General features: G+C 41.9%; 3 protein-coding genes across 5 annotated transcripts; 2 read left to right on the forward strand and 1 right to left on the reverse strand.

Annotated features, from left to right (window-relative positions):
• Positions 1–5: 5 nt before the first annotated feature.
• LOC129363841 (ADP-ribosylation factor-binding protein GGA1-like) lies at positions 6–8,950 on the reverse strand. Of its 3 annotated transcripts, none has more exons than XM_055036154.1 (17): positions 8,871–8,950; positions 8,019–8,103; positions 7,841–7,916; positions 7,640–7,738; positions 7,423–7,546; positions 7,204–7,304; positions 6,959–7,039; positions 5,734–5,871; positions 4,868–4,949; positions 4,660–4,773; positions 4,433–4,579; positions 3,802–3,875; positions 3,558–3,721; positions 2,629–2,831; positions 2,370–2,539; positions 2,105–2,215; positions 6–1,092 (listed from the first exon to the last, which is right to left on the reverse strand). In XM_055036154.1, the coding sequence occupies exons 1-17, from the start codon at positions 8,911–8,913 to the stop codon at positions 982–984; spliced, it is 1,923 nt and encodes a 640-aa protein (XP_054892129.1). In that variant the 5' UTR covers positions 8,914–8,950; the 3' UTR covers positions 6–981. The 3 variants fall into 3 exon arrangements, with proteins under 3 accessions (XP_054892129.1, XP_054892131.1, XP_054892130.1); XM_055036156.1 differs by lacking the exon at positions 8,871–8,950 and adding an exon at positions 8,483–8,782; XM_055036155.1 differs by lacking the exon at positions 8,871–8,950 and adding an exon at positions 8,468–8,782.
• A 1,278-nt stretch (positions 8,951–10,228) lies between these two features.
• On the forward strand, positions 10,229–21,785 carry LOC129363840 (MICAL-like protein 1). Its single transcript, XM_055036153.1, has 16 exons — positions 10,229–10,541; positions 10,628–10,793; positions 12,214–12,262; positions 12,369–12,510; positions 14,176–14,246; positions 14,332–14,474; positions 15,493–15,842; positions 15,971–16,007; positions 17,780–18,368; positions 19,272–19,394; positions 19,474–19,600; positions 19,698–19,785; positions 20,804–20,877; positions 20,980–21,088; positions 21,154–21,191; positions 21,281–21,785. Exons 2-16 carry the CDS (start codon positions 10,648–10,650, stop codon positions 21,394–21,396), a joined length of 2,202 nt encoding a protein of 733 aa, XP_054892128.1. The 5' UTR covers positions 10,229–10,541; positions 10,628–10,647; the 3' UTR covers positions 21,397–21,785.
• Positions 21,786–22,357: 572 nt separating this feature from the next.
• Positions 22,358–24,249, forward strand: polr2f (RNA polymerase II, I and III subunit F). Its single transcript, XM_055036173.1, has 5 exons — positions 22,358–22,497; positions 22,622–22,691; positions 22,810–22,940; positions 23,718–23,789; positions 23,887–24,249. Exons 1-5 carry the CDS (start codon positions 22,478–22,480, stop codon positions 23,975–23,977), a joined length of 384 nt encoding a protein of 127 aa, XP_054892148.1. The 5' UTR covers positions 22,358–22,477; the 3' UTR covers positions 23,978–24,249.
• The last annotated feature ends 648 nt before the right edge of the window (positions 24,250–24,897 follow it).

Consider the following 24,897-nt stretch of genomic DNA (forward strand, 5'->3'; position numbering starts at 1 on the left):
GAAAGTAGATTACAACAACTTTATTTCCTATTTGGAATAAACTCGTTGCGCTCTTGCACAGGTCAAATTTACCCGATGTTAGTGCAGTGGAACGTGACTGAGAAAAACAAAAAACAAATCCAACATGTCTGAAGGAGCGCAGAGAGCATCAGAGTTCGGCTCATTTTGCATATATTTAAGTTTGACAATCAGTTTCACCTGCTGAAGGCTTCAGCGTTAACTGAACCCCAAAGCAATAAAAGTGAATCCTTGAAGATGTATACAGGAGGTCTAATAATCAACATGTAACAGATGAGCAGGGGGAAAAAAACTCCAGTCAAAAGCTTCAAACTTTAAATAATACAACAGCAAAAGAGGCACATGTGGCAGAAAATACACAGCTCCCACATTACAGTAGAGTTTGTTCATTACACGAGATGAAAGGGAAACGGTACTGTGAGAAGAATCATTCTTTGTGCAATCAGAAAGTGACTCAGCCACCGAGAGAGAAGCCAGAAATCACAAGAAAAAAAAAACCCACCAAAAAAGTGTTAATCAAATGTAGCTCATTTGTGCAGGAGTCGTCCAAACATCTGTCCCATGTTTGCAGAGCATGCCGAGGCAAACGCAGATAAATTAGAAAAAGAAGAAGAAAAGACAACAACGACAATAAAGCACACGGAATGAGCAAACATGCACACATCTGTTTTCTTTCCTTCCAGAATGCAAAGAGCGGTTGCAGGATTCTTTGGACGCGGTAAAAAAAAAAAAAACCCAGACTAGACCAAGAGACACAGACGGCTAAATCAGAGCGAAGCAGACACACGTCATCACACCGACTAGTGAGTGAAGAGAACCGCAATAAAAAATAAAAAAACCCATCGCCGTCCAAACCGATGTATGCCAGAATGACTGCAAAGGAAACGCGTCTGAAGACGGCGCCCATGGGAGGATGGGAGGCCGAGTCCGGAAGCAGAAAGTCTGTCGTGGTGAGTTCAGGTGCTATAGGTTCCCCCAGTTCTCAGGGTTAGGAAGCTGTTCTACACTGCCGCTCTCGCTGTGCTTCTGCTCGCCCATGGAGAACGATAGTCTGTACTGCAGCTGGATTTTCTCCTGACGCACACAGAGAAACAAACAACAAAACAGGAGTAATTATTCCAACTGCTGCAAAAACAACATGAATTGTTTTTCTAATTTCTAATTCAGAATAAACATCAGCTATTCTTAAAAGTGTTCAAGAACAGAAATTGTTTTTTTTTTTGAGTGCAGTAGATTTAATATTTCAGAAAAAAATTTCACAGTCAAATTCAAGAGTAGCTAAATATGTTTCCAGGTTTTTTCAAAAAGCAAAAACAAAAGTTACATCAGCTGCAAAAATTTTTTAGATTTATCAAGAGATCCAATGTGCTCGTCAAGGAAAATGTATTTCTGCAGTGAATTTTGCCAATATTCATCACAGATGAATATTCATGGTGCCAAATGACACACAGTCGGACCTGTAAAAATCAGATTTGCTGATAATATTTCAAGACTGTTGTCATGAAAAATAAATTTTTGCACTAAAATTGCCAATTTAGTGCAAGTGTTTAGTGTCACATCAAAGCGTGCATGTCTTGAGCCATAGACTTTCTTCATCTCCTGTTTCCTTTTTGAGGTTGACATATTTCAAAATGGCTGCCGGGGCTGTGATGAAGATTATGTGTTTGCACTAAAGCCAGTGGTCGGTATTGCCAGCAGTGGGCTCAGCTAACTCCACTAATGCTAAACTGCTAAACAGATTTTTAAAAAAATAAGAGTTAGCATAAGCTAATGCTAACTGTCTGCCTCACATCTTCATCAACTGGAGTGAGATTGCAATCAGTAAAAGTCCTCAGTTTGTAATTCTGCTGCATATTCTCACTTCATAGGACGACAAAAGTTATAGCGTGACATAAAGTTCATCCAGGTCATGAAAACGTGCAACGTCTCGTGGTGATAGTTGGTTCAAAGGACTCAAAAACGGCGGCCATCTTGAAATGTCAAAACCATAGGACAAAGTTTCTTGCTTGCACTAAATCATTGTTAGAGCAGAAAACTCATGGAAATAACTTTTCAGAGGAACAATAAAGTCCAAGCTAGTAGCTACCTTGTTGGGGTTGGCTAGCAGCAGGATCTGCGTGATGGCAGCAGGGGGCAGGATGGGGTTAAAGGCTGGGAGCTCTGACCCCGACGGAGGCTGCAGCTTCACCCCCACAGACTGCAGATAAAAACACAAAAACATCAGCCGTCTTTAACCCAGACGCGTTCACATCAGTCGGTGTTAATAGACGATGGTCAGATGACTTTAGGTTAGTGAGTCTGAAAGTCAGAATCTGAGGAGGAGACAGAGTTCATAGGTCGTCACTGCTGACCTTTGGGGCTGTAGCTTCAAAGTGAATGTTGGTGGCGGGAATGGGGGCGGAGGACAACATGGAGATGATCACTACCAGCACGTCGGGGCGGGACGGAGGTGAGTCGCGGGCGAAGTGAAAGAGAACCCGCAGACTGTGTCCGTCAAACACGGTTATGGGTAAGAGACTACCTGGAGGAGCGGTCAGGAAAGAGTTCAATCATTAAAGCTCCAAAAACAACCATATACATGCAAAAAAAAAAAGATTTCTCTCTACTTACTGGGCTTAATGGATTCTAGAGGTACAAAAACATCAGCCAAGGAGGCTTCGGGGGGAGGAGTCGCTGCGTGAGCCGGGCATTTGTCCAGCAGTGGACCTCCCAGGCCGGACCCGGAGGGGTCGGCCGCTAAGGCTACGACCGGAGCGTTGATTCCCGACTTGGTCTGGAGATCCCTCAGAGTCGGCTTGGACTGCTGCTTGTCCCTTGAAGAAGAAAGAAACTTTGCATTCACCCATGATAGACGCTAAACAGCTAGCCAGGGAAAATTAGCGGCTATTTAGCGGTAGCCTCACAGAACACAATGAAGACTCAAACCTTTCCCTGACAGAAAAGTCCAGCAAGGGAAAAAAAACTCAACCAAACTGAATAAACAAGATGAAATTGTCCTGTCACGACAAAATACAAGCGCCATCAAGTCATTCTAGGCCTACTCTCTGTTCTTAATGAATTTAAGACATTTCAAGGCCCTTAATTCACATCTTCCGTGTCTTCAAGGCCACATTAAAATGGCTGGAAGCAGAAGTGCAACTATACAACCGTACATCTATGAAAAGCAGAAGTACAGCCCCCTGCACAATCAACAAGTGGTATCTGGCTGCCAAGTCAACAACAAGACACTTGTCTTTTCCATCAGCCATTGTCCAGCGCATACAGCGGTGAAACCAGCTGACCAAACATACTGGAAAAGGTTTTTGAAACAGCTAACTTTCCAGACACCAAAAGACTTTAACTCAGTGGAATCAGTAGAAACTCAAACGGAAGTACAAAAACCTGCAATGTGAGAATTTTGCATAATTTGACCTTTTTAAGGCTATACTGGTCAGAGTCGTGGTCTGCAGCTCATTTTCACAAAAGACACAGAAGATGTGAACCGTTCCCAAAACTCCAATCCCAAAGCTGGAGTCCGAGTCGAGCAACATGAGGCGTACCATTTGACCTGCAGGCCCTCGGGAGGCAGCGACTGCTGCAGCAGAGTTTTCCCCAGCAGGTCCAGCTCATCCAGTGACGAGAGAGGCTGAGAGTGAGACGGCGGGTCGGGACTCAGCAGGAGACCAGGAGAAGCGTGCAGATCCGCGTCGATGCTGTCGGAGGACTGGAAGGAGAAATAAGATTATTCATTAGATTCCTGCAGCAGCAGATTCTGAAGCGCCGCAGCGTTTTCCCTCGGCTCACCTGGAAGGAATCCCAGGCTGTGGAGTCTTCTGGTTGTGACGGGGGGTTGGAGGTGTGAGTCCCTTCGCTTAAACCTTCAGGAAAGAGACGGAGCTTAGAAGACGTTTCAAGTTAGCTGCGATGTCATGAAACGTAAAATTGTGCAACTCGAAGTTATGAAAATAAATTTGTTTAATGGGAATGTGCCAGTTTAAGACAAAATAACATGTTTCAATACGTTTTTTGCGCTACAATAGGGCATATAGTAGATGTATTTCACAGACTTTATTCGCATCACAACAGTCACATGATCAACAAGCAGATGTTACTACTGGAGGAAATGACAAAACAGACGACAGGAAGTGTTGAATCTGCAGCTCTTCTGCAAAAAAATCACAGATTCAAATTTTTCCAAAACACCACACGTCTGCATAGCCACTCTCCAGAATAAGCTGAAGAGTCAGCTTGTCCACGTCTAATTTTAATTCTATTGCTTAGTCAATGGAAATGCCACAATTCTGAAAATCTTGATTTTTTTTATTTTATTTTTTTTTCCGGATTAGCAGAAACTCGTCTTGCACACATTTGGAACGCAGCTGCTGTCACAAACTTCGAGAGCGTTCGCATTTAAACTTGGAAATGGAAACGTTACCGAGCGACATGAGCTCGTCGTCCAGGAGGCTGATCCTCGTCTCCTGGGAGGGAGCCTGGAGTCGGTCTGTGGGAGTGGGGAACTCTGGGAAGGAAGGAGGCGACTGGGGCGACGTGTCCAATCCGGATAGATCCAGCAGAGCTGTTCCTGAATCAGTAGGCAGCGTTTTAGTCAGCTTACACCAAAGACGAGCATTTCTTCGGTTCCGTCTCGGGACGTCGACCCACCGGCGGGTTTCTGTGCGTTCGGCGTGTTGTTTCCGTTCACGATCTCGCCCTTCACCAGCTGCTTGTACAGGTTGATGACGTGAGTCAGGCTGTCGTTGGCCTGGAGGATCTCGGCTGCGCAGAGAGCAGAGGGAGAAGTGACGGTTTCCACGCCGCAAGGAGGGACGCCTCTCGTCCACAGCGGCGAAGGAGAAGACGCGCGGCTCACCTAGAGCTTCGTCGTTGTCTTCCGTGTCGCTCGCTAGCCGGAACAGCGTCGGCCTCATCTTCTCGCAGCGCTGGTACAAATCCTGTCGGCGAAGACGGGTTTCGTGTTCAGGGTTCGTTCATTTTTCCCCTCAGTGAAAAATGAACACTTTTCAAAAAAATATTCAAACATTTCCATCATCACGTTGGAAGTGAAAACATTGCAAACGAACCAAAGAAGACAATTTCAATAGGATATGTTTCATTACTGTTATTAATGTCTTGTGATAATATTCTACATTACACAGCAAGGGAAAGGTAAATTAAAATAAAACAATGTTTTGTTTTGAAATATCCCTCTGAAAGAGAAAACACAGCCGACGAGTCCGAGAAAAAAAACAATGATAAAATAAATAAATAAATTCACCCAATTTCAATCAATTTGATTAAAGTATTAAATCTATTTCAACTGCAAAAGCTCAATAAATCATTGAGCCTTTAGGAATGGTAAATTTTTATTACTTTGAAACCAAATTCAAACAAATCCTGTTAAAGTAAATTGAATTTCTGCTCAAATTAAATGCTTAAACACAATATAAAAAAGAAAATTAAAAAAACAAACATTTTGGGGCATTTACTGGCATTTCACAAATAGAAACAAGAAAAGTTTCATCTAATTTAACTAAGAAATGTAGCTGTTTTTCTTAGGTGTATGTAAATATCTGGATTTAGCTGCATCTGATTTTGCACAACTGTGCAGCTTGGATATCAAGCATTTCCAAAACCTTGAAAAAAATCTGATAAAACTTCAAGCATCGCCAAGGATTTTTAATCACCCGTACAAACCCTGCATATCGACGATCGTTCCTGTGTGAGTGTTTGGTTCACCTGTATCAGGTCGGCGTTGGGCTGGTTGGTCGCCGTGCCGTCGTAGTCCTGCAGGAGCTGCGTCAGCAGAGCGACGCTCTCCTTCACCTCCTGGATGGCGTTGACGCGTTTCGACACTTTCTCCGCTCGCCGCTGATCCTGAGCAGACAGTCAGGACATCGGTTTTCCCAAAAGCATTGGTACAGGCTCAGAAGGACATCCTGACTAATATGTGGTTGAGGTTCTCCATGTGTTTTCTTTGCAGGTAGCAGACAAAACAAACCCAAACACATTTTCTGTTGAGATGAAGTTTGAGAAATTCGGTCGACGACAACTTCAATTTAAGACTTTTAAAGACCTTTTTAAATGCCATCTTGAATTGAATTTAAGACAGAAAACAATATAAATACGAGGGATGGTTGTGGGGACTTGCTCCACGTCAACAAAGCGGAGAAAAAACTTTGAAACCAGCTTTGTGCCCATGATAAAGACATCTTTATCATGGGCTGTGTCCTTGCTAGCTAGAAGAGCTAGCTAGCAAGGGTATATTAGCTCCTATTTAGCGGTAGCTTCAACCGTGTTGAGTCGGGGAACGCAAAGATGTTTGTGTCTGACTCAAAGTTTTGCCTGAAAGAAAATTTTAAAACAAAGACATTAATAAATAGTCCTGCTACGACACAATTTAAAACCTGTGATAAATACTGACTACATTTGTTTAAACAAATTTAAGACATTTTAAGACTTGTATTTTAGACACAAATTTAAGACTTTATAAGGACATCCCGGTTGAAGTCGTCAGTTCCGTTATCCCGTCCACTTTGTACATCACACCAGAACCACTGGAACATAAACAGACCCTCAGCATGATGCTGACACCTCCATGCTTCACAGCTAGAGCAGCGTTTCTCCACTTGAAAGCCTCATGGAGAAAACAAACCAGTTTAAGTAAATCCAAGAATTATGCCAGAGTGCTGAGTGGGTTCTCATCAACTTCCTGAAGAAGACACGTTTCAGACTGTATTCATACTTTTGATCCTGTAAGCAGGAGAGAAAATCTGCACTAAATTCACACTTTGTTGATCCAATTCCTGCTAGAAAAATTCAACGTTGAATCTCAAATTGATCTTTCAAATTAGGAAAAGAAAGATTAAAAAGCAACATTTGGAAGCATTAGAACTAAATTTTTATTTTTTTTAAATGACAAGAAAAGTGAAGCACCACACAGCAGAAATAAAACAAGGTTTACCTCTTGGACCATTTCCTTAATGAGTTTGTTAGCAGCTTTCAGGTCTTCAGGGTGTGAGCTATTTAGCAGGCGGGACAACATCTATTGAAAAGAAAAAAATGTTATTAACCAAAGCAGAAACATAAACAATGACGGCAAAGGGAAAGTTCAAACAGACAGCAAACAGGAAACTGACTGAAAATGGCTTTTCTCCCTCACATCAAATCAACAGTTTCGTTTGGATAATTGTCACAAAAGGTTCTTACTTTCGACTTCTCCTCATCCTCAAAGATGGCGTTCTTAGGCCTGCGTGGAGGAAGGTTCAGCAGCTTGTCTGGGGGAAGCTCTGGGTCTTGTTTAATGATACCTGATTTACAGACACAGTGAATAAAGAAAAGAATCTAAATCTAACAAAATAACTAAAAAATAGTTTGCAAGAAAATCTTCAATAACAAAAAAAGGACCTTTTGCTAGCAGCCTCTTACCTTGTTTCTTTAGCATCTGATAAGCATCTGAGATCTTGGGCTCATCAGGCAACGCCAGCGTCCAGCTATAGATCAACTCCAAAACTTTCTTTTTTGCTGCCTCTGGAGAGCGAGAGCCTAAATACTGAGCATCAGAACAAAACGGCGTGCTTGTCAGTTCACTCGCTACCAAACAAAAGGCTACGAGTGAAGGCTGGCAGACTGTGAGGGGTCCTACCTTTGGTGAAACTACTTTGATGAGCTCGTTGAGAAATCGGAACTTGCCCACTTCGCTGTGAAACCTTTTTCCGCAGTTTCTCATGCACGTCTCCAGGACCTGGAGTGGAAACGGTAAGCACGGGCAATGAAAGACAGCTGAAGGGAGGAAGGACAGCGTTTGTTTGTGAAGGCAGCTGATTCTGAGCGGCTGTTAGCTCACCAGTAGCGCCTGCATGGCCTCCCACTCTTGAGGAGACTGGATTTTGTGGGCCAGGAGCCTGGTGGCCAGCTGAGGTCTGGAACAGGATCAATTTCTCAAGGTGAGAAGACATTTCTTTATAAAAAGTAAATATAAAGTCAGTCTGGGGGTTGAAAATAACTCAAAAGTCTCCTCTTACCCCTCCAGGTCGGTGTTGAGCTGGTCACAGAAGGCATTGATGCTGCTCCAGTCTGTGTCTCTGTTCAGTGGGTTTGTGGCTCTGTCTGAAACGTCAACAAACAAAGCAAGGCCAAAAATGCATCACAAAACATTTGTTTGAGAACTTATGCATGGGGTCGCAGCTATAGCTAGGATGTCCTGTGTATTTATTTTTCTCTGCTATACCCTCGATCAAATATATTTCCACATCAACCGCCAAGAAAACTGAAAAAAGCGGATTTAAGAACGACATAAAAGACGCAAAGATGAGATCAGGTTTGCTGATAACATGGTATTCAAAAACCTGAGGTGATTTAGTCATTTTAGACCTCGTCATGAAACGTTTTATCCAATGAAAATACGCGCAATTACTCAGCTCAAAAGGCAAGCGGCCAGCTGCTCGACACCACAACTTAAAGAGCAACAAACCTGCCGGTGCGTCACCTGAGCGAACCTCGGGCGCTAACAGTGTCACCGTGGCTAGCTTTCAGTCGGCACTTGTAGCCGATGTTTCTCACGAGGTAAAACCAACTGTCACGCATTTTACAGCGCGTGTGACTTTCACAAAGGCTGCCCGTGTGACTCTGACGCGCACAGGTGTCCGCCGGGGAGCTATAGCTAGCCTGAATGCGGCGGGTGGCGTTGACAGCTGGCAGGGACAGCAGCAGCTAGGTTAGCATCCTGGAGGTGGCGGCGGGCTTTGAGCCCCTGCTACTGGGTCCGGTGACCCCGCAGCGAGCCGTTATTTCACCCATAGCTCGAGGAGAATGACTCGTTCGTGTCCGGAGCAACGGGCAACGCCGACTCTGAGGGGTACGTCGGACAGACTTACTGATATGAGACTCCAGACTCTCCGTGTCGGGCGGCGCAGCCATCACTGCCAGATTTATGTACGTAGGGTGACGTAGAGCGAGGCGGAAGCTGCGTAGAAGAGGAGTGGACAGAAAAAAAACACGTTTAGTTGCGTTACGTGGAGTTACGCAGCGCCTTAAAAATCGTGTTTTATTACTACAAGTTGGTAATAGTATTATTACTAAGTGTGACTTATTACACTTAGTAATAAATGTAAGGTCTTAAGAGGTGTTTTAATTTATAAAAGAAAAATGAAAAAAAATTACCAAGTTTGCTATATTTTTTAATGAAATTTTGAAATGGCACAGAAATATATTGTTCCTTCCAAGTTATTAGTGTTTGTTTTTTGTGATGAAGAAAACATTCCCATCAAGGAGAGACCTTTATGTCAAGTTCTTATTAAAGGGAACTATCCATTCAAGAAAGTGTATTTTTTTTATTTACGCATTATGTTGGCTAAATCACTGAGAATTAGAAAAGAACTATATTTTCAAACCTTTGTTTTCATAACCTTTAATTGTGATGCTTTCCTCAGCATTAAGCTGAAAATCACATTTAAGATTTGAAGCATTATAAGTCAGAAATGAGGTGTTGACAAAAAATAATGTGTGATTTTTTGTGAATATGACTGCATCTATTCATATAACTAGAAACCTATTTATGCAGCATTACATGCAGGCAGTAAGTAACATTGCTATTAAATCTAACATTTAAATAATTTTTTCCATTTTAAAATATGTTTACACATATAACTGGAATACATGTATTTCTGATTATATGGCAATAGACATGTAGGTATTTTCTCTGTAATTATGGGTTCTGCACTCCATAGTTTAACAGTGAACCATATTTGCCATCAAATGTTGTTTCACAACTTTTGGGATAACAATAGAAGGCTGTAAGGCAGTCTTTATTAGTAAATACTGTTTTCTAAAAAAAAAAAAAAAAGTTTGTTGGAGGAAATGAGGCAAAACATTATTAAAAAGATTTAAATCTACACTTAAGTCAAGGTCACAGGGGCCATTTACTGACATCTACCATGAGAATTGGTCCCACCAAAGCAACATTTAGTCTAGTTTCTTGAATTTATTTGAAAATGCAAAAAAATTTCCTTTTTTTAAGGAGACACAAGGAAGCTGATAAAAAAAAGACATTGGAAAAGAATAAAGAACGTCATCATACAAAGATATACATGTAATTGGCTTCATAATGAGAAAGAAAGAAGATTTAATCGTGTTGGACAGCATGTGCTTTGACCTGCTGACAGTAACTGGAGACCTTTCCCTCCTAATTATAGAAAAACAGCGGCTCTACGTCTCCCTCTAGCGGCGGCGCTCTGCTGCGGGCTGTGCAGCACAGAAAGGAGGAGCGAGCAACTTGCTGGGTTTTATTCAAATTAACACCTATTTTGTCAGGTCTGTCGGGAGCCGTCGTGGCGCTGGACGCATCCAGACGGCAGTTCTCCTCCCCCGTTGGGGAGAAACCGAGTCAGTGAGCGCGAGAAGAACCGGTTCTTTTAACTTTTGGTCGTGGCTAAAATCTTCACACGCTCTTTTTTCGCGTGGGTATCTTTATGTGGTGAAGATGCACATTGAAGTGTGAAGAAAACAAACTTCCTTCCTGTTGCTTCGTCGGCTCTGCGCGTCGTTCGGTTGGTTTGGCAGAAGAGGCTGAACGTTTTCTGCTCTCTTCGCCAAAAAAACAAAACAAACCCCGTTTCCTTTCTGTTTGATGAAGGGGGAAATGTTCTCTGAAAGATGGCAGCATCACCGAAGGCGCTGCTGGAGTGGTGCCGCGTCACATGCGCCAGCTACCCCGGCGTGGAAGTGAGGGACGCGTCAGCCTCCTTCAGGGATGGGCTGGCGTTCTGTGCCATCATCCACAGACACCGACCCGACTTGATGTGAGTAGACCGAAAGGCTCGTCTGTTTCCTCCATCCGGTTCCGACTGAGCTGAAGAGGACCGGCTCGGTTCGTCTGTAATCTGCTGGACTAATCCCTCTTCTTAACCTCTCCAGACCCAGACCGGATCATCGGACGCGTTTTCTCGCTGTAAAAGGCTTGGAACAATTTAAACTTTAGAGAAGACAATAATAATAATCTGAAAAGTGTGGCATATGTTTATATTCAGCTCACCTAACAGGATCGTCTTTTGTTGCGGTTACCAGAACATATATATACATAAATAAAATAAGCGATTAATCAATTAATTGCATAATAAATTAAAACATCATCAATAATTTTCATTTGAAGTATTGATTTTCACTGTTTCTGCCACAAACTGGATGACAAAAAAAAAAGTAAAAAACAAAATAATAATAATAGTTTTCAGAAACTTCGTAATTCATTTTATGTGTTGTTTTGTTTATTTATTTTGGATATTTAAAATGCCTTTCGGTTCCGGTGGGAGACGTTTATTTAAATTTAAAGCACCATTATGACTTGAAAACGGTCTCGACAATGTTATCGTTTATCGCGATAACTTCGGGGGACAATTTATCGTCCAGCACAAAAGTTGTCAATTTGGCGGGAATGACAGATTATTTAATCTGCACTGTGGATCTCTGCAGCTCCTCCAGAGTGACCTCCTTGCTTGTCGGCTCTAGAAAGTAGGTTTTGGTAGAAAAAGAGAAAAATGATAAATCACATGGAAATGGCTCATTTTAATTAGTCATGTGATTAATTGATTCAATGCTTATTGCGACCAGGCCTGTCTCTGCATTAACCTCGGCATCGGCCCAGTAAACCTTTAACAAGGCGACATCGATCCCATGAGGAAAACCGGATCTATGATAATAACCAATGTTTGTTTCAGGAAAGGTTCCCCATATTTGTTTAGGGATGTAACAGTGATGTAGGAGTGTGGTCGTTTTTTCCATGGTGTCAAACTATTTATAATACCAGTAAAAATTGTATAGTTACTGCTGTGAACAGTAATATTGATATGAGATGTCAATACTGGCCCAATTTTTCCTTATCAGTGCGTCCGTTCAGTATGGCAATCATGTGACTTCTGGATGCAATTCACGACACTGGATGAGTTCACAGGAGGAAAACGGAGGCCTCGGTTTTATTTACAAAAACATTTTTAAGATCCCACTTTCCTCCCAAACCGTGAAATCACAATAAAGCATAGCGCAGGGTGCGATAAAACAAAATGCTCACGCAGTTACGTTTTAAGAAACCGCACCGTTGCTCACTCCAGTTTGATCTGATGCGTAATCTTTCATTCATTAATTTTGCTTGTTTGTGATTTTATTTTCTCCTGCTTCTGGCAGTTTCTGACTGTTTTCTCAATCATTATTATTCTTGCTTCACTCTAGAGACTTCAGCTCTCTGTCCAGGGGAAATGTTTATCAAAATAACAAGCTGGTGAGTCACTCGCGTCTTTGTTCAAGCCGGCAGGAGTTTCCCGGCCGGCATTGTGTCCGACGCGCCGCGTGTCGGCGAAAACTCGCTCATCCTCTCGGCTCCGCAGGCTTTCGAGGTCGCAGAGGCGAAGCTGGGGATCCCTCCTCTGCTGGACCCGCAGGACATGGTTGCCACAGACGCGCCCGACTTTCTCGCCGTCATCACCTACGTCTCCCAGTTGTACAACTTCTTCAGCAGAGAATCTCCCGGTCCGTCGCCGCGCATCTGTGTGTTTGTCTTTGATTGCATGTGCTGCTCTTTGGCTAAGCTGCCCGCTTCGCTTTCAGCATGAACTGCTTACTCTTAGACTTACTTTACAGTCGTCGCACAAAGACCCTTCTGCTGGACTGGGGTCGTGACCTTTTGCTAATGAAGAGCTATAACTGTATTCCCTACCTAAAGAAGATTTAATAAGACCATTAATGACTCCAGACATGTTTTAGTACAAAAAAATTAATTAATTAATTAAAAGGTCATGATTAAAAGACTCCTGGCCCACAGCATCACAGATCCTCCACTTTACTTTAGCACTTTACTGAAACGCTCAGGTCAGGGGGCTTAAAGATGGCGCCTAATGGTTTGGTTGTCATGGAGACGCTGTGCTCCAGATTTGTAACAGTCTTTTTGTTGGAAAACATAATTAAAGGTCAGAGTCCAGCCTTAAAGGGGCAGGCAAAAAATAACAAATAAAAATATTAATTAGACCTTTCTAGAAATGTTTCTTAAAATCAAAGGTTAAATAAAAAAATCTGTACATATATTCAATTACATTGAAAAAGGATAGCTGGGGCTTGTGTTTCATGTATTGTATGTTTTTCTTTTTATTATCATTTCTAAATCTAGAAACTTTTCCCACCACTGATCTGATTTTTTAAGCGATCTTAATAAGCATTTTTCTGAAGACCTTTCAAAGTTTCCATTTGGACTTCAGCTGTTTTCTCCCCACCCCATTTCTGTTCTGATGACAACAACATGGTGTCGTTTATGATCAAGTAAGAGGAGCACGACTTCAACTTGTTTTTTACCCGAACAAAAGGAAAACGCGAACCCGACCAAGAAATGACTCGAGTACGAGTGAGAAAATATTCGGTGAAATCTGATTCATTAACGTTTTTGAAAAATGTCGCCATCAACATACAAAATATACATTTATGTGCAAATTCTGTCATTTTTAAGACGAAAATAAAAACTGATACTACAAATAAACACATCTAGCCAGGAGAAAACGCTCCTTCAAACTTTTCCAATATGAATCTTTACTGGAAAGCATTACTTACAGGAGGTAAATGCATATTGTAGAACAACTGAATCTACTTCCAGTGACAATATGTTGTGTTTTCTGTGTCGCGTTAATCTTCAAAAGGCCCAATGGGTTCAACAGATAGAAAAATAACATTAAAACAACAGAGCTGCTGGTTCATAAACAAGAGGTCTGCGTCCCGTACGTTTCTTTTAAAAATATATTTACTTTTTCTTCATTGAATTGTGTCGAGGGTCCAGGACTTTTACTCACATGAGAACAGCAGTAGTTCCTAATCATATCACTCCAGCAAAAGTACAAAGTACAGCGTAGAAATAAACTACTTCTGAATGTACTTGAGCAAGAAGTTACTCAAGTGAATGTAATAGAGTAAATGTAACAACTCTCTTAAACAAAGAGTTGTTTTCCTCTAGTTAGCGATGCTAGCATAGCGGCCAGCATGTGTGCTGCAGGATTTAAACAAAAACAAGCAGCGTTTTGAAAAGTGTTGTTTTCGGAGCAACAATCTACAAAGTGACCGAGATTTTTTATTATTATTTTAAATTTTTTTTTTAAATCAACTGTAATATATTTACGGTTTCATTTCCCCTCAACTGTCCTGTGTTGACCTCAGGTCCCTGCAGGTCGTGGTCGTCGCAGGTCCTGAACGTCACCAAGGTGAATAAAACTCTGAGAAGCCAGAAGGTACGGCGCCTCCCGCTCTCTCTCCATCGCTCTCTCTGTCTTACTCGCCTCGCGTCCGACTGCCTGGTTTCTCTTCTGCTTTCAGAGCCTGACTGAACTGGAAACCAGTAAGGAGGACGGTCATGCTGGCCTGAGGCCCAGGGCGGTGTGTTCCCTCTGCTTCAAGCCGGTTCACCTCATACAGAAGCGTCTGGCTGACGGGAAGGTTTACCACCGCGGCTGCTTCAGGTGAGAGTCGCTCCCGGTTGGAATGAACTCGACGTTTGTCTCTAATGCGCCTCACTTCACCTCTGTTGACATTTGACCTCCACGCCCGGCTGTGACTAGGCAGCGCCTTGTTGAAGTGTCCGTCCCTCTTGATGCTTTTTATCAGACGTGTTCTTCTTTGGGATTTTTTTTGGGAGTGAATTACAGTTAGCGAAATTATCTGGAGACTGGAGTTTTTTTCTTCTTCTTTTGTCGCAAAGTAGGTCAAGACCAGTCAGATTGGACAGAGAGCGCGTGTGGACTTTAATTTTCTAGCTCTGGAATTTGATTAGGCCGTTCTAACGCGGGTTACGCATCGCGTCGCGACGTTTGCTTCTCTCAAAACGTAGGCGGCTTGAATGTATGGCAAAAGCTTGAATGTTGACCTTTCAGCCTGTCCTCCACTTGTGGAGTGAACAACTAATACATTTTCCAGATTATTTGTGACAAATATTGTCCTTTTCCTTCCCATGTTAGAATTTTGCGCTAATCTCTGTCGATATTTTCTTGAAATCGCATTAAAATACACCAAGGTTTGCTGAAAAAAAGTTAATCTGACATGCGTCTTTTACAATCGTGGGCAAAACCTTTCCAAGTATTTTTGCTCTAGTTTCTTGTGCAAATGTCTTATTAAACTTGAAATAGGACAAAAATAACTTATGAGTAACTTTTCAGCAAGACATGGGAGCTTGTTTTAAGTTTATAATTCCTGAGTGTTGATGAAAAATTGCTAATTATAAGTGAAATAATTTACCAGTAGAACTTGTAATGTTTAAATATCAAAACTAAGAAAATACTGAGTTAACACAAGCTGCTATGTCTCTCTGAAAATCCACTTTTATAGTTGCTAGTCTTAATTCAAGTGTGCACAAGAAAATAGGCCAAAACTCCTCGATGATGTTTTGCGACTCATGTGTACAAGCAGCACATTTGAGCTGTAAACCCTGCAACACCTTTAGCGTTACATCAAACTCTTTGTATTTGATCCGTTGTCTTTCAGGTGCAAAGTTTGCCGCTGCGTTCTCTTGCCAGGCTCCTACGCTCCGGGAAGTGCTCAGACGTCCTTCATCTGCTCTCACCATGCCACGGACAGAAACGCTGCCGGCGTCGACAGCGAGCAGCAACTCGGGTCTGATGGCCGTCGGCCCGCTCGTCCGATCCAGACGGGTTTCTACTCTCTGAGCGGGTCGGCCATCTGCAGCGTGCCTCGCTACGCCGAGCCGCGGCGAGCCACGGAGGGAGGCGCGCTTCCTGTCCCGGCTCCCAGGAGAAGCCTGGACTCCTCTGTGGCTCCTGTTCCCGCGCCCAGGTCCAGAAGCGCTCAGACCATGAGTGACTCCGCCGCCGGAGGTGAACAAGTTTTGACTTGACTTCATGTTCTCTACATGACGCCGTGAGTCTTCATTCAGAAATTAAAACGGATAAATTGTTTTTGTTTCTTTTTTTTCGCTCTTGTTTTTCCTGCACATGGATATCAGAAACCGCGCGTGAATCTTCACCTCAACCTCCTGGCCTGTAAGTGCACTGAACTTTATTTGATAATTATTATTATTTACAAATGACAGTGACATGAAGCACGTTTTTACCTCCTAATGAAGTTTTCAGTGGTACGGTGCCTGGTTCATCAAATCTGAAAAATACCCAGAAGAGATTTGAAAAACAAATGCGTCAGCTGGAGCGTTCCTCAATAAAAGGATCTAAAATTTGCAGAAAGAAAAATATAAAAGTTGCCCTCCCTCGCCTTTTTTAATATATCATATGCATTAGATTGGATTTAATTTGGACAAAATGCTTAAAACTTTTAACAACTTAATTTTAAAAAAATCTATCTGATTACAGTCGGTCAGGTTTTATTTGGAGAGCTTGTCATTTAGTTAAATGCAACACAAAGAGTTTTGTGGAGGCTTAAAACTAAGTGCAGCAAATAACTAAATAAACTTAAGCACAACTGAAAAACTGATGGAAAGTATTTTCACAATGGAAGACAGAAAACTCTATAAACATAATATGGATAAAACTACAAAGTTATATTCATGCTGGCATTAAATTTTAAATTAATTATTTTGTAAAAAAAACCTAAATAAATGCATTTTCACTTCTACACTTTGGTTTTTGGAAAAAGTTTTTGTTAAAAAGCAAAATTTGGGTGGAGTAAATTTGAAAAAACGGGAGAAAACAGTAAAATTAACATTTCTTTGTTTTTACATGAACTGAAATTTATTGCGAATGTTTTATAAAAAAAAAGCCCAAAGTGCACGTCAGAGAGAGACTTAAAATACAATAAAAAATAAATAAATGACACATAAAGTACACAACAAATTCAACATTTAATCTAATCGCAGTTCAAACGGGCTGATCAGTGCTGGGCGGCTCAGCCGGATAAACCAAAGCTAGGCTTGGTCTTCGCTCCAGAACCGGACCGCCAGGATTTCCCCGGGTCGGCCAGAAACGTGTCCACCAATCAGAGCACGACTTCACGGCCAAAGGGAATTGAAAGGCGGACAATCGACAAGAACTGGAGTTTCATATGTGAGAGTTTAACTTGTCCTCTTCCTCAGTCGGGGCTTGTTGAACCTGGAACGGTTCTGGTTTCACAGTCAGAACTTTGACGAGGCTTCAGTAGTGAAGCTCACAGAGATTTCTGAAGTATTTCACTAAAAATGATGAGTTTTCCTTCATGATTGCTTGGTTTTTTGCCTCATTTAAGAGCTCAGCAGAGCTCCAGGTGGTTTCTATATAAAACAGCCTAAATGATCACAAAGTCAAAGACTGTAACGAAGAAGTGAAACGATCGTTTTGAACCGGTGTTCAGGGGTCAAACAGGAAGTGTGTAAGTTCCAGTTACTTCAAAAGCACAGAAATCTTACCGAGTGTTTTTGGTCTGTAAATATCCCCATTCACTTGAAATGAGATGAAACTAACTCACAAGTTTATTTTCAGCAAGACATAGCGGCTTGTTTTAAGTCAATAACTCCTCAATATATAAAAGGAAACGTTTTTGTTTCATGGTCAGATTATTTCACTTCTAACAATCATTTTTTCAATGTCACAAGTGAAATAATCTGCCAATGGACTAAAACTACTTTTTCAATAATATTAAGGAATTATCGACTTAAAACAACCTCCACTGTCTTGATGAAAAGTTACTTTTGCTTCATTTCAAGTGAACTAAGATATTTGCGACTGAAATTGGACCAGAAATGCTTGGTGTGGTTTTCTGTTTTTTTGCAGTGAAGGACATTAGAAACCTCTAATGTTCCCTGTTCTCTCTTTCCTTGTGCAACCAGCACGAGCCCTATAGTGAAAAGCAACCATCCCTGGATGGCCATGGTGCATCCTGGACCCTGGACCCAGCTGCCCCCGGCGCCACCTCCGGTACCCGTCCCTCGGTCCAAACCCGTCTCCAACACGCAGACGCCATGGAACAGGCCCAGGATGCCCTCTCTTAATCCATTTGAGGAAGAGGAGGAGGACGAGGTCGATGAAGCTCCGAAGCAGGAGGAGGCGGCCAGTCGGACCGGGCCTCCTGGCGGCCCCTCGGAGGACGGCGGCGTCGCTCGCGTCCAGGGCGGAGAAGAACCCAGCAGCGAGTCTGAGCGGAAGGCGGAGGGAAGACGGGACGGGGATGCGCGTGTTTTTACAGAGGAACTAGAAGGAGCGCAGCCGGACCCGGCACGGGCAGGTAACTCGGTGGGAATCGTCAGCGGAGAACCCGCAGACGGGGATCAGAGCGGTCCGCCACACGCGGCACAGCCGAGGTCCTCTGACACACAGAGGAGCGCCGGCTTACCCAGGAGTCTGTCCGTGCCGGCGATGCCGTCTGAACACTCCGAGATCAGTGGCGCCGACCGGTCCGTCTCAGCGTGTGAAGGGGAGGTACGACACAAAACTACTACAGCAAAGAATTAAACATGTATTAATACTTACTTGTTTGGTTCCAGAAGGTTTTATGTTCAGAAACTTTTCTTACAGTAAGGTACTATCATAAAACAAGAAACAAAACACCAGACCTTGTTACGCTGCCTGAGGTGTTCCTGTTTTCATAAATAGTGATATCAGTTTCAGCAGAGATCGCTGCGGCAAGCTTCCTGTGCTCACACACGTTCTATAAAATGACACACAACCTGTTTTTTCTCCTCACTGTCTGACATTAGTTCCCTTTCTGCAAGCATGTTTGCAGTAAATCAATTAATGGCATGATGAATCAAAACGAACCCGATCATTTACAGTCGGACAACAGTCGTTATGGAGATGCTCCCCTTTAACATATTTGAAAAGGGGGCATTTTGTGAGACACCGCAAATATTTGACACCCACTACGAAGCAGTTGGCTTGTTTTTGTTTTTGTTTTTTTACGACAGTCCTAATTTCCAATTTTGCCTGTTTTCTCTTTTTAAATTCAGTTTTGGTTACAGAGATTTCATAAAACATTATAGTTATTGTTTTTTTTTTATTTTATTTTGGATACTTAAAATGTTTTCCAGTTACAGTGTCAAATATTTGTCAGGTGGAGTTTTCTTGTATTTTTGATTGGACATAATTGCATTAATATGACATTCTGATTATTATAACATTAGATGAAAGTGGTGTCGAAATGACAACATCATAATTTATAGCAATAATTCCTGGAATGATGTGTCGTCAGTGACATTTGTTACAGTGACACATTATTTGCATGCAAAATGTCACTTGAAATATTACAGCCTACCAAACACTGCTGCTCTTTTTCCAGTTCTGACACATAAATCATTCGTCAGTGTTTTTCTCCCCTATTTCCAGTCTGCCTGTAAAGAAAATCCATTCTCGGAGGGGCCCAAGATGTCCCGGTCACAGACGGTTCAGAACCTGTCGTCCACTCGTGGGCCGGCGCCTGGACACGGTTTCCCTCTCATCAGGAGGCAGGTACAGAAAAAAACCTCCGACATGTTCGCAATCGACGCTTTCCCGCAGCAAAATGGCGACCTGCCTGTCGCCACGGCAGGTGCGGACGGACCGGGGCGTTTCCACGGAAGACCTGAGGAAGCAGATGAGGAGCTTGGACGGCGACCTGGAGGCGCTGGAGCAACGAGGAGTGGAGCTGGAGAGGAGCATTCGAGACGGCAGGACGGGTACGGCTGACGCTCCGTCAGGGTATCTACGTAAAACTTCGCCTCCCTCTCTACGGCGGCTCATAGTTTCCAGCAAATGTGTTTGTTTCTGTTTCAGGCAAAGAAGAGCAGATGCTGACCGAGTGGTTCGGCCTCGTCCACGAGCAACACGCTCTGCTGCGCAGAAACAAAGAACTGGTCTACCTGTAAGTGGACCGGGCCGAGGTTCCGGCTGTGAGATGCGGTGCCGTGAAATTCCTCCGCATTAGAAACACAAACATCGTTCAACCTTCTCGGGATCTTCGTCCGGTGAAACCGACAAAAAAAAAAAAAAAAAGAAACGTGCAGAACTTAAACGAAAGAAAAATAACATATGGTTTCAAATTCAACCGAAACAAATTGTCTACCCCCTTTATTCTCATACCCCTCAATAAAATCCAGTCCAACCAATAGCCTCCAGAATCAGTAGAGAGACCTGTGTGTATTTTATTCCAGCTGCTCTGTGAAGGCCGTCGAGATCTGTTAGGTTCCTCACTCTTATGGACCAAATGCGACAAATTTATTGCCTCCAAAAATATTTTTTCCAATAAAGAAAAAATAAGCTATCCAAACACCCGTAAATAATTTCACTTCCTTTTCTTCAAAGAAAATTTTGCAAGGAAGAAGCAGAGAAACATTCAGTGGTCAGATGTGGTGTACACTCCCATCGAAACAACCGCGTCTGATTCTGTAAGGGCGAGCCAATGAAAAGCGTTTTCATATATTTTTTGGTAAAAATGTCGGCGATCCTGTTATTGTCCTTCTATTTCACAACTTCTGCACGACTTTGTGTTGGTCGATTGAACGAATTCCCGACTCACACTGCAAAAAACACAAAATCTTAGTATTTTTGGTCTCGTTTTTATGGTAAATATCTTGAAAATAAGACAAAACTAACTTACAAGTAACTTTTAAGCAAGAAACAGAATCTTGTTTTAATTTAATATTTTCTTGATACTGATGAAGAAATGTTAGCTTTGAGTGAAATGACCTGCAGCTAGCACAGGTTATTTATCGCGATAATTTCAGGGATGATATGTATCATTATTGTCACTAATTTACTTATGGTTGGCTGGTAATTTTTCATAAATATTAAGGAATAATTTACTTTAAACAAGCTGCCATTTCTTTCAGCAGTTTGATTTTGTTTGATCTGATTGTTCGTTTTGTTTTGGGGGTTTTCAGCACAAAACAGCAAATATTAGAGGACAGGCAAGCGGATGTGGAGTACAAGCTCAGATGTCTCCTCAACAAGCCCGGTAGGTTTGAGTCCTTTCTGCTGGACATCGGCCATCCTGGCAATGGAAACATGATCGATTTGAGTCGCCATTAATTTTTTGTGGTTTTACTTTTCTAATCAGAGAAAGACTGGGATCAGGAGGACCGAGGCCGGGAACAGCAGCTGATGACTGAGCTGGTCACCATCATTGAACAGAGGAACCAGATCATCAGCAGCCTGGATCAGGACAGGTATATGGGGACAAATAAAAAGTCTTTTACAATAACAGGCTGAAAACTTTGGTTTTTGTCATTAGAGAAAGAGATGAAGATACGGAAAGCACAAGAAATAAGAGTGAGTCAGATAAAAAGCTTTAACATCCAGAGTCACTTATTTTGCGTTAGGTCGTGAATAATCTGATATCTCTCCTGGATTCTCATCAGGCTTTCAGAAGGACGGGCCGAAGAAGACCAGAGGAAAGCTGAAGGCCCCGAATGTCTTTAAAATGCTGAATCACAAACCAGAGAGCAGCAAGGAGGCCGTGGAGAAAAAGAGCTGAAAAAGCATTCCCACCGCAGGAACAACCCGTAATCCATGCCCATCTCAAGTTTGATATAAAAACGTGCAACTTCGGTCTGCTAAATTTATGTATTTAAGCTCTTTATTTTTGTGAAATGGCACTTTTTTGTTTTGTCAAAGTATCTTCCTCGACAATTAAGCCCGTTGATACCTGATGGTGTAATGTCATTCATATTTTTTGGTCCGCAACATTTTAATTCACGAAGGATTCAACTTCGTTTGACTGGCTTCATAATTACATTTTGTCTGCTGCTTCACATTTCATGTCATGCTTTTTTGGGGGGGTTTTTCCCCCCCAGTTCAACTTTATGATCTGCTCCCATCTGTATTCTTTCAACGATCTATAATGATAAATATACGTACTTTTTACAGTGTTGGTGCCCTATGAAGTGTTGAAATTTGGGATCAAGAGAGGTTAAATATTGAAAGGCATAATTGTAGATTTACCATAACTTGCAATTTCTGAAAATAAAATTAAAAAAAAAATTCTGTTAACTAAGTCACAATTGTCTTAAGTAACTGAAAAGGTCAATAATACATAAAAGATTCACTTTAGTAATTGAATTACTCAAAATGCATGTACTTTTTGGTTGTACTCCGACTTAAACGAGATAATGAGCAAAGGTCGTGCTGAAAAATGAGACAGCAAGAAATAAATACAGAACTTGTGAAAAATATCTGAGAAGATTTCTTTACGCACAATAATTTTAAAACGAGCTTTTTTTTGTAGAAAACTGAAATAAAAGTTTTTGGCTTGGTTGTACGAAAAAAAGATTCAGTCTAACTTCGCAGGGGGTATTAATAACTTTGAGAAAAAACTGTTCATAATACGAATAAGAAATGTGTAAAGACTATCGAACTTTATGCGTCTAAAAGGTGAAGAAGATTTATTGTTTTAAATTAACGGAACTCAAATGTTCTTCGTCATTGCGCACGGAATATTTACCGGCGTACCACTCAACCGGAAGTCACGCATACCGTTCATGCGGCCCAATGTTGACAACAAAACGAGCACCTGAAGGAGAATAACAAAGGAATATACGAACGTCTCCACATAAAACATGTCCGACAACGAAGATAAGTAAGTACTCACTCAGCACCAACAGTGAACATTAAGATCGACGTTTACGGAAATATTCTGTATTAGCTAAATGTGATGCTAACGGGCGATTAGCGACTTAGCTAACATGTTAATAAATTTGTAGCTTCGACGACGGAGATTTTGATTACGCCGAGGAGGATGAAGGATTAGATGACCTCGAGAACGTCGAGGACGTAAGTGTCGATTAAAAAAAACCATCTAGATAAAATAATATGGTTGATCCAACCCGGATGTCATTGTATTTGTGGTCAAGTTCAGTCCGAATCTGTGGGTTTTCTTTGTGTCGAGCAGGAAGATCAGGAGAATGTGCAGATCCTTCCCGCAGGAGAGGGTCAGCAAGCAAACCAGAAGAGAATCACCACGCCGTACATGACCAAGTATGAGAGGGCCAGAGTGCTGGGGACCCGAGCTCTGCAGATAGCGTGAGTTGTTTGCATACTGAAGTTGAATTTTTGTCAACAAATCTTTGAGATGATCTGTCTGTTATTGAGACAGCACGGAGTCACTGTCTCCTGTAAATGTAATGTCTTTCAGATCATCAAACGACTATTGTCCAACAAAAATAACCTGAGTAAATATGGGGAAAAAAAGCATTTTTAAATGATTGTTCCCCTTATGGAAACTTATCCTGCATAATCGTAGTTTCTCTGACAGGCGACTTTGGTTTTATGCCAGATGCATGCCTTCAAAAACCTTTCTAAAGTTTCCCTTTCGTTTCATTAATCCATGTCATATTTTACAAGGATTTTTGTCAACAAAGCTGAGATGAGCTCATGGAACTGACAGCCCTATCTAGGTCAGTTCTCCAGCGACCAGGACTCAGATTTAAACCATGATCAGGGTCAGAGTGCACAAAGACTTTAATATGGTTTATATTCATAAAAATCCCTCTGATATGGGCCTATTAGCTTTTTATAAAGGGTTATGCAAAACATCCATTTATTTTTGGGGGAACGCCCCACAAAATTGTTTTTAAGCCCTTTTTTTAAAGTTTGGCCCAGACAATGACCCTCTCTGAGGAAGTCGGCTTTCCTGCTTGCTCAAAACGGTTCGGGGAACTCCCGTACTCCATTGTGCTTATTAGGAAGTATGCTACGTTTCTACTTCTGTGTTTACATTCACCGCCTTAACGTGACGCTGGAATTTTGATCCACTAAATTCTCATAATAAAAGCTCATCCTGATGTGTCGTTTCGGCAGCATGTGCGCTCCGGTCATGGTGGAATTGGAAGGAGAAACGGACCCCTTGCAGATAGCCATGAAGGAACTTAAGTAAGTCCCATTTAGCTTTTTTTCCTCTCACATTTGAGAACCAAATTCCCCTTTTTTTTTTCTTTGTAAAGACTTTTTAATCCGTCCGTTCCAACAGAAGCAGAAAGATCCCCATCATCATCCGTCGGTACCTTCCTGACGGCAGCTACGAGGACTGGGGCTGCGACGAGCTCATCGTAACCGACTAGAGATCGGACCGATCACCTCTCAGCTCCTCGCATCACGTCAGGCGTCTCACGAGCTTCTGCTCGGCACCGACCTGAGTGGACACCAGTAGAAGAATTTATTTATCCTCACTATTGTAACAGGTGTAGTGCCAGGAAGCGCCACAAGAGGGAAACATAACTTTTTTATTATTATTTTTATTATTTCAATAGTGCTGTGTTGTAAGATTCCAGAGAAATAATTTGTGTAAAAAAAATGTTTTATTATCATTATGAATAAACTCTTTTCTATAAGATGAGGTTTCTCGTTTGCTTTGATCACACCGCTTGTTGTGTGTCACGCAGGCTTGTTGTGGATTCCAATTTGCACATGAAATGGCAGTTATTTGTCTACGATTTGACTACATAAATATGCAATTAGGCAGTGACCGTGTCACGTTCGTGTTTTTACACGAAACACCCACTGAACACATTATTTCCTGTTGCGACCATAAACTTCAGTCTATTTTGTTTTGTGTGACAGAACGTCACAAAACAGCAAGGCGATTGTAAACTGGATGGAGAACATCAGTTGTTCTGGGAACATTAGTTTTTGAGTCTTTTTGACCTGTAAATATGACTCAATGTAACAGATGAAATTGCGATAGGTGTCTTAAAGCTCTGAGTTAATAGTCCAAACTTCATTACAACAGGGAAAAAGAAGAGTTTAATAAGAAAGATTTGGGTTAATCAATATGACAGGATTAGCCATATTGTCACAAAATTATGTTTTCCTAATATCCTGAATCTCAACTAGTGGCTCAACTAGCCACTATTAACCCTTTAACAATGTTTTTTGTTGTTGTTTTCCAGCGTTTCACTGAGAAGTAGCTCACACAATAAGCTGAACTGATGCACAGGTGTTTGCTAATTGCTGTTGGCTAGTCTAAAGGAGCTGAGTGAGG

The sequence above is a fragment of the Poeciliopsis prolifica genome, unplaced genomic scaffold (genome assembly GCF_027474105.1).
Source record: "Poeciliopsis prolifica strain line A6 unplaced genomic scaffold, Auburn_PproV2 SCAFFOLD010, whole genome shotgun sequence".
Classification (NCBI taxonomy): domain Eukaryota; kingdom Metazoa; phylum Chordata; class Actinopteri; order Cyprinodontiformes; family Poeciliidae; genus Poeciliopsis; species Poeciliopsis prolifica.

Excerpts from the sequence above, each read along its gene's own strand:
- LOC129363841 (XM_055036154.1), bottom strand. The coding sequence starts at position 8,913 with ATGGCTGCGCCGCCCGACACGGAGAGTCTGGAGTCTCATATCA. Across the intron at positions 7,305-7,422 it reads TCAGATGCTAAAGAAACAAG|GTATCATTAAACAAGACCCA; the intron begins GTAAGAGGCTGC and ends TCTGTAAATCAG. Across the intron at positions 5,872-6,958 it reads TTAAGGAAATGGTCCAAGAG|GATCAGCGGCGAGCGGAGAA; the intron begins GTAAACCTTGTT and ends CTGTCTGCTCAG.
- LOC129363840 (XM_055036153.1), top strand. The coding sequence starts at position 10,648 with ATGGCAGCATCACCGAAGGCGCTGCTGGAGTGGTGCCGCGTCACATGC. Across the intron at positions 16,008-17,779 it reads TCACCTCAACCTCCTGGCCT|CACGAGCCCTATAGTGAAAA; the intron begins GTAAGTGCACTG and ends TTGTGCAACCAG. Across the intron at positions 19,786-20,803 it reads AACAAAGAACTGGTCTACCT|CACAAAACAGCAAATATTAG; the intron begins GTAAGTGGACCG and ends GGGGGTTTTCAG.
- polr2f (XM_055036173.1), top strand. The coding sequence starts at position 22,478 with ATGTCCGACAACGAAGATAA. Across the intron at positions 22,692-22,809 it reads ACCTCGAGAACGTCGAGGAC|GAAGATCAGGAGAATGTGCA; the intron begins GTAAGTGTCGAT and ends TGTGTCGAGCAG. Across the intron at positions 22,941-23,717 it reads ACCCGAGCTCTGCAGATAGC|CATGTGCGCTCCGGTCATGG; the intron begins GTGAGTTGTTTG and ends TCGTTTCGGCAG.